Source organism: Acanthisitta chloris, unplaced genomic scaffold, assembly GCF_000695815.1.
Source record: "Acanthisitta chloris isolate BGI_N310 unplaced genomic scaffold, ASM69581v1 scaffold13101, whole genome shotgun sequence".
In the NCBI taxonomy this organism is placed as follows: domain Eukaryota; kingdom Metazoa; phylum Chordata; class Aves; order Passeriformes; family Acanthisittidae; genus Acanthisitta; species Acanthisitta chloris.
The window spans coordinates 24,374-33,049 of record NW_008657906.1 but is presented as its reverse complement, the minus strand read 5'-3'; the positions used below and the strand labels follow the sequence as shown (position 1 = coordinate 33,049).

Genomic DNA, 8,676 nt, shown 5'->3' with positions numbered 1-8,676 from the left:
TGCTCTGCTGTGTTGTCCCTCCAACAGACACTGTGGTCTTTGAAGTCCCCTGTGCAGACTGGGGTTTGTGAACCTGAGGCCACTCCTATCTGTGTACAGAGGGCCTCATCCTCTCAGTCTTCCTGGCCAGGTGGCCTGTAGTAAACCCCCACTATAATGTCACCTGTCCCTGCCTTCCCTTTAATCCTGACCCCTCAGCTCTTGGTCTGTTCCTCATCCATCCCCAGGCAGAGTTCCAGGAGTCCAGCTGGTTAAAGAAGGCACTCTCCTTGCCTCCTCTGCCTGTCCTTCCTAAAGAGCCTGTATCCTTCCATTCCAGCATTCCAGTCATAGTAGCTATCCCACCATTCTCCAGGATGCCAGTAAGATCACAGCCCTGCAGGTTTGTCTGTAACTCCTCTTGTTTATTTCCCATAGTACATGCTGTTTGCACAGAGGCATTGAAATTTTGTCCCGAATGAAGCTGATTTAGTGGCTGGAGTGGCTGGAATTCCTTTGTGGTGCTCCTCAGGTGCTTTCCTGTTGACCTGTGGTCTTTCTCCAGGCTCTGGGCATCTCTTGCTGGTGCTGGTGTCAAACTTTAGGAATGAGATGGATTGAGGGTCCCTTCCCTGGCAGCTTCAGCTTAAAGCCCTCTTCACCAGCCTGGATAACCTATGCTAAAGGATGCTGTTCCCCTTGTCTGACAGATGGGCCCCATTGCCTCCCAGCAGACCAGGCTTCTCAAAGCAAGTCCTGTGGTCCAAACATCTGTATCCCTGGTGGTGGCACCAGTCCTGTGACCATTTGTGGATTCATGAGATTTGACTGGCCCTTTCCAGCCCCTTCTCTTTGGAGTGCAGGAAGCTCTTTCATCAATCCTCCCAGTCAGAGTCCCTTATCACTGCTCCCAGGGCTCTGTAATTCTTCTTGGTACTCCTCAGACTGGTTCTGGTTGCACCACTGGCTGTCCCAAGTGAAACAAGAGCAGTGGGTGATGTCAGTGGGCTGCAGGAGGCTTGGTGGTCTCTTGGTGATGTCCCTGATACAAGAGCCTGGTATGGAGCACACCTTTCTCGAGAGCCTGTCAGGCTGGCAGATGGAGCCTCCACACATCTCAGGGCAGAGTCACCTACTGCTGTCACCTGTCACCTTCTCTTGGTTCATGGGTTGTTACACAGAGAGCAAACTGGGCTGCCTTGCTCAGCTCTCACGTCCCACAGACCGAGGCTCACACTGCTGCTCTCTGTGGAAGTGGCTTGGGGGGAGGATTGGCCACTGCTGGGGTGTAGATAGTGCAGACTCCCCATCTGGAGCTGAAGCCTTTGCTCTCAGATGAGCACTCACCATTCTGCCTTGAGGGTCAGAAGAGATAAGTGCCCTTGGCCTGTGCAGATGTTCACAAATCAGTGCCTGGTCACTGGCTTAAGGGGACTCCAAGTCTCTCCACCACCAGCTCTGAAGGATTGGCTGCAGAGCAGGTGTTACCCATGAGGATGGACTCTCACCTGCTGCAAAGCTTCGTGTTCTTCTTGAACACAGAACCCCTAAGCAGAGCATGGGTGGAGGAGGCACTGCCCCCCAGACACCCAGGCTGGGCAGCCAGGCAGTGCTGCCCTGAGGATGAGCAGGGGAAGGGAGGTCTGAACTCGTTAGTGACGTGGGGATGCAGGAGATGGGGCTCAGCCCACACACCCTGCACAGCTGGCAGCAGAGCATGATGTCTCCTCAGACTTGTGTCTTCACTTGCGTGATGGGAATGTCTGCCCAACTTCAGTGAAATGTTTGGTGCTAAATTAATTAATAGCACAGAGGGTGCTGGTGGAGGTATGTGGAGCAGTAAATGCTCTGAGCTCACTGCTGCTCAGCTTTGGCCAAGTTGCTGTATCCATCATTTTTGTAAAAACTGAGCTGGACTGATCTGGTCCTGTAATTTTCTTTCTGTTTTCATTAGGCTTATCGGTTCTCTAGAGGGAAGGTGTGGGCCATGATTACTCTTCTGTGCCTCATCGCTGCAATTCTCTCTGCATTTCTGGACAATGTGACCACTATGCTGCTCTTTACTCCAGTAACCATAAGGTATTTTATTGTTATGGTTTTGGACTTGGTCTTTTATAGCCAGCATTCAGCAATAGACATGTGTGCAAAATGTCTGTTTGGACTTTTTGTGATCATCTAAATAGAAATCAAAGCTTCAAATACTCTGATTGTAGTAGAATAAACAGCTAGTGCTTTCAAAGGGCTGAGTTGCCTTTTCCCTCTGCGTTGATGTTGAGCACATATCTGAAAGCTGTTACACTGCCGTGGCAGCTAACTCTTCTGGTTTGTCTCCATATCTGAACTGCAATTGCATTTTAAACCAAATGCTCTTGAAATTTTGTTTCCTGTAAGCAGGGAGAATTTTTGAACTAAAGCTGCCTTATCCTTTGCTGGCTAATATCTGCACACAATTTTAGATAATAGTTTACATTTTAGTGAAGTTGTTATCCCTTCTAATACTCGTGACAAATAAATTAAAAAGCAAAGTCTAGGTTTCAGCTGGCAGCTTTGTTTTGGGCTATGAGACTCTGGATTTTCTTCCTGCTGGTGATCATGTCATTCCTGTTGCCACTGGTTAATTCCACAATTTGAGATTAGATATTTGGAACTCTGAATAGAGAATAGTGAATTCAATTACTTCAGATTTTTGTAAATTAGTAACACGTGATTCGCAACTTCATTTAATCAATGTGGGATTATAAATTACTGTATAACCTGAATTTAACCTGTGTCTGGTAGGGCAAATCTGTTTAATTCAGTTCAGTTTTGAGAAGATCCTGAATGATGTCATGTTTGCAGTCATTATCACATTAAAGTACACAAAATTCTATTAAGATATGCCCCCACTTTAAAATGCAGTGTAAAGCAGTAAAAAACAATTTTGCAAGTGGAATTTATTCTAGGTTGGGAAACAGCTGGTGAATGAAAGCTGCATTTGTCTTCTGTCCAATTATATTTTGCTGTGCCCCAATCAATAATTGCACCTCTAGCAGGAAGCAGCAGTGGAACTGTTGAACACCAAGTTTCCTTTAGCTGCGTTGCAGAATATTTTGAATAAACTATAATTGGGAATGCATTGAAATCCAGACATCAATGTAGCAGGAAAAGCTTTTCCCAGTCAGAGCTACTGTAGCTTTTATTCTCTTTCCAAAGAATCACAGAGTAGCCCAGGCTGGTGGGACCTTGAAAGACCATCTGGTCCAACCTTTCATGGGAAAGGAAGCCTAGATGAGATTAACTGGCACTCTGGTCACATCTTGAAAACCCCCAGTGAAGTGAGAACCTCTATAGCCACCCTTTAAGTAATGGACTTTTATACTAAATGTATCCTGATTACTTTAGTTTTATAGTAAATGAGTTTGTAACACAGAAGAAGGGGAAACTCAGTAGGTGGGAAACATTGGTATTTGAATCACTATCAAAGCTAAAATAAAATGTTATCTCACCTACTAAAACCAAATTATTGCCTAGTTCAAAGAGCTTCATGCTGAGGGTCATGTTTTGTTTTTATCTTGCTGCCATTGTCTGCAGCTTCACCATGTTGCACTGTGCAGTCATTGCCATGGAGATAAAGCTCAGGAAATCCTACTGACTCGAGGAATAGAAGGCTTTGTATTTCCTTTAGCAAGGCATAAACCAGGAGACTTGTTTCACTCTGCATTTTGTAGTAAGCTGCTAAAAAAAAGTAATAACTGCCCCTTTTTAGCTGTAGTTTATTTTCAAGTTGCTTTGTTATTGGGAACTTGGAACAGGCTAATGGTTGTGCACACAAGGAGTTGTATCAGCAGGGTATGTAAACTGGAGCAGTGACCCTGCCATAGAGCTAACACATTCTGAGGGGTTTATACTTTGGGCTTAGCCTTCCCTAACTTACATCACGGTTCTCTTTTCAAGATATCCCTAAGCCCATCAAAAAGAAAGAAGCCCTAAAGAAAAGTTAAGGTCCTATTTTGAAATATTCGGAAATCAAGGAGCAGAGGAGATAAAATTACAGCTACAATTGTGGTCTGGTACCACAATTTATACATTTGGGCCAGTGGTACTACAAACCTTAACTGAATGATTTCATGCTGCAGGGGAAATAGTGTATTTTTGCAGAGGGTTTTTTTCTGGAGTTTTTATGTACTGATATATGTGTCTTCTGACAGTGTTTTTCTGTGCTTAGAATTGACCCTCTTGGTGATAGTGCAAGTGAATCAAGTAAAGCTTTTGTGCAATACTCTGTTTTCTCTTTGAAATGTGGGTTTCAATAAGACAGACTCAGAGGGAGCAGTGAAGCTCCACTCTTCCTCCAGGGAAACGTGTGACAGCTCTGCCCTGAGACAAATACTGAGAAAGGGTTTTTGCTGCCCACTCTTCCCCCATCCCTATTAGGCAGGAGAGGCAATAATTGAAGAGTGACTTCCATCTTCACATCCCGAGCAATGTTTTCATCAGTCACCAGAAGGAAAGCAGCTGCTCCTGATTCCAACGTGCTGAGGTGTGACTGTAACCTTCAGCCTTTATTACCACAGCCCAAGCTTAGAGTCCAACTGGGAGCTCAGAAATGAGTGGATCGTACTGGTGTGTGCGTAAAAGTCATTTGTGCCCGTTGGCGTCGTCGGGGTGAGGATTCCTGTGCCTAAGTGGCTCTGGATTGAAAGGGATCATGAGGTTACTGAGCCAACAGCACTAGGATTTGCCTGAGCATTTCAAGGTGCTTCTTATTAAACAAGTATTTTACTTTTTCCTATCAAAGCAGCATCTTCCTGAAGAACCATTAAACATTTTTGGACTGCTAGAAACATTCTGAGGGTTTTTTTCTTCATAATGAAGAACGTGCATTTTCTACTCTTGTTCCCTTAGAAATAGAAATACTCATGATCAAGCTTTAGAGAAGGAGAAAAATAGGGACAGAATAAAGCAGATCAACCTGGGCTGAAAGCTGAAGACTCTAAGAGAGGATTCATGGCTAACAGGCAGAGTGCACAATCCTCCACCAATGCTTCCCCCCAGAAAGCTGATCACTGTTGCTGGGTGCAGAGCCTGTGCTGGCCCAGAATGGTTTGCCATAGGTCAGTGCAGCTTGGGGACCATGGCTTCCAAAGTCGTGTGATGCTCAAAATTTAGGATGATATTTTCTGTGGAGTCTAACTCTTGTAGTAGCTGATTACTTTTAATGAAATCCTTTTTAAAAGCCTCAGTTTTTGTAGCTGTTAATGATTGCATTATAAATGTAAAAAAAAAAAAATCTGTATTTTTTTATTTATATTGCTATAATTACTGGTCCCCATACCCTGTCCAGAATAAAATCTTTAACAATGCACACACACAAAAATATGATGTTTAGAATCCTGCCATTTTTTTTCTGTGATTTTATTTCATTTTTTTTCCTGTGAAATGACTGAATTTTGTAATTTGTGCACATTTTAGGATTTAAGGCAATTTATGCATAGGGTAAGAGGTTAATTTCATTATCTTTACACCACAGGCTCTGCGAAGTACTCAATCTTGATCCTAGGCACGTCCTGATTGCAGAAGTCATCTTCACAAATATTGGGGGAGCTGCCACTGCTGTTGGGGATCCTCCAAATGTGATCATTGTTTCAAAGCAGGAGTTGAGAAAGAAGGTAAGTACTGCAGCCTCTTAGGCTACTAAAATTAAGTAGTGGTGTTGACTTATGCAGTGTGGAACCTAAATAGTGATGAAGAATAGACTTTTAGATATGGACTGAGAATATCAGTTCCCTTTTTTTTGTTGTTGGTCCTTATCAATGGCAAAGTGAAGGAAGAAGCAAAAAAATGGAGAGCTGCAAGTTGGAAAGAAAGGGAAAATGTTAAAATAAAAATCCATCTTTTTTTTTTCAGAATAGACTTTCTCTCAAAAGTTGAGTATAATGAAACAATTTGATTCCTTGATAGCCATTTTAAGCCAGAAAGAATTGTCCCTATGCAAACCCCACAATGTGAGGACCTGCACTGCTCCTAGAGCCACGTCCCACACGATTCCACTGCAGCACACTCTGTCCCTCAGTCCAGGGGCTGAGGGGTGGGAGAAGGGTGATGCTCCTGCCATCAGCATGGACCACAGCTGGCCCTGACCTCCTGCCAGCCTTTTGGCATCTCCAGCAGGACTGGTCTGCTCACGATGCAAGAGGAGTTTGTTTTTTTAATTTGGAGTCAATTATGTTCCTATTGCTCTATGAAAGAAAGGTATCTTGTAATTAACTGAATGCACTCGAATGAATTAAGGACTGTCCAGGTTGGAAAATGCCTTTAAAAGTTCATAATGTTTAACAAACTGAATGTTTACCATGAAGATATTTAAAATGTGCTGCAATTAGCTGGTTTGGATTGTGACTTTGAAGACTATAGTACTCCTGGCTGAGGATTTGATAGCTATATTTTACATTTCAAATATGAAATCTCTGCAACTGTGTAAAATTTTCCATCTAAAAGACAATAATTAGCACCCACCATGCAGGTCATTTTGCTAAATACTCAGAACTCATCATCTCTGTGGAACCTTTAGAACATGGGAAGTAATTAAGCAATTGCATTAAAAAGAAATGATTTTCCATTTCACTTGAATGAGACATTGGTATTTTTAGGAGGGCACAGATGTATAAATACCCTAGCAAATGTGATATTATAACAAATTCCATATTTCAAACAAGCACAAAAACTTTCCAGATGTTTTCACTCTGGATTATTTTCAGATCTTTTGTTGCATCACAGCACTAAGCACATAATAAAATAGGTCAGGTTCAACACAGGACCATAGGATTTGTGCTGCTTCTTTTCTGTATTCCCAGTTGTTTTATCTGTGGATATAAACAAGAGAGGGTCAAAGACCCACCCTCAGCTCTGGGGCTGAGTGCATGTGCTGGCTCAGGCCCTCCCTGCTGGGGCTCAGCCCTCGGGAGGGAGATTTGCCTGGGACAGTGTTGGCAGGAGCAACTGGATGGAGCCAAGAGAGAGGGACAGGGAGGGAACTGCCCCACATCACCTCTCACAGCCTGAGCTGTGCAGCTCAGAGCTCAACTCCAGCCTTGTCCACCTGCTCCAGCATGTTCTCTTTTATCAGAACTACAAACACAGACATTGTTGTATTTTTCTGAGACTGCTCCTAGCAAAGGCTGCGGGGAGGAAGGGTTATACAAGCAACCAAAAATCTGTCTCTAAAATGCATGGGAGGTCTGATTTATTGGTACCAAGTAAACTCCTCCATGCAGTATTTTGTTCTAGTGTCTATTATTTTGTTCTCTACACCAAATACCTGTTTTTCACCTCTTTTAGCATTATGGTCAAGTGTTTGTCAGTCTAGGAAATTTTTCCTCTTAATATGATCATTGTAATTCTCCTTTTCATCCTCTTGCACTTTTTTTTCAGTGTTATTTTTGCACAGCAAGTGCAGCAGGACTCGGACAACTGCCCCAGCAGGAGGCTGAATAGCCAATTGCACTGTGGGGCTGATTGGGTTTCTACTTTATTAGGTGCTACCAGAAGGAGAATTTTACCAGTCTCCATGAAATTTTACTGCTGTGCAGCAACCTCTAAAAGCAGCCTAGTAAAATTTTATGCAAGTTTACACTTCCTTAGGAAAGCTTGGCTTTTAAATCAATAGAAAATGCAGTGCAGCCTTGTTACTTTGGGTGCTCTTATTGGGTTCTAATGCTAGAAATGCTTTACTCTTTGTTTACTGTAGTGCTGGGGAGATTTTTCTCCCTAGTTTCTGGGGAAAACTCACATCGTATTAAAAATATTTTATTTGAAGTAGGTTTGAATCAACAAGATTTTTGTAACATTTTGCTCATTAAAATGTAGGAATAAGTCTCTTTATTTGTCTTAAGACGAAAATTAATGTCCGAAGGATTTTTTGCTTTGTAGCTGTGGTTAATTTATAATACTCACATATTTCCTACTGTCATGCCTGGATCAGTGGAACATTTGCATAATAGGACAAGAAGATTTGTTGTACTTCTGCTTGCTCTTATTTGGAGCTGGATGAAATTTCACAAAATAACATTTACATTGTGATTTTAGGGAAGGAAAATAAGAGCTTTCATTCAGGGCAATGGAAAAGATTTTCAGTGAATAGAAAACATTTTTTTTAAAGTTTTATCACTTTCAGAGTGCTGCTACTGAGTGGTCATTGTTAACAAAATTATATTTTTATCTTGAAGAGATATGTGCTTCAGACTGTGGGAACTCCATTTTGTAGGTACAATAGAGCACGAAGCCAATGGATATGGTCACTGTTTCAGAAAGGTTGAAGATGAAATCCTCTGCATTTGGGAAATTCACAAGTATCTGCAGTCACCCCATTGAAATCAGGAGCTGCCTGTGCTCTAAGCACAGGCTGTGGTTACCAGTTCTTTCAGAATGGGTGAACAGGTCTCCAGAGCAAAGTGATGCTCTGAACACAGTTACAGTGAACCTCTGCTCTACCATATGTAGCCTTAAATCTGCCTGAGAGAGGTAATGACAAGGGCAAAAGCAGTTTTAGCAGTGCTAGCTACTGGATTATAGACTTTTATTTACTCTTTTTTTGTTAGCCTGTGAGAAAGCTCGTGCTGCTGATCTGGTGTTTGCTGACAATTTGGGGGTTTCACCATCCCACTCAGAGTTACTTCTGCCATGTAGCAGGAATTCTCTGGAAAGCAGACAGACAGAAGG

The 8,676-nt window shown here is 42.6% G+C and overlaps 1 protein-coding gene across 1 annotated transcript in view; it reads left to right on the top strand.

The window, feature by feature from the left end:
* Window positions 1-8,676, top strand: part of OCA2 (oculocutaneous albinism II) — a gene marked incomplete at its 3' end in the record, with an annotated part of 87,373 nt that overhangs the window by 56,976 nt on the left and 21,721 nt on the right. The window contains exons 12-13 of the mRNA XM_009084916.1: window positions 1,934-2,058; window positions 5,489-5,627. Coding sequence (XP_009083164.1) covers window positions 1,934-2,058; window positions 5,489-5,627 — 264 coding nt within the window. The remainder of the gene's footprint in view (window positions 1-1,933; window positions 2,059-5,488; window positions 5,628-8,676) is intronic.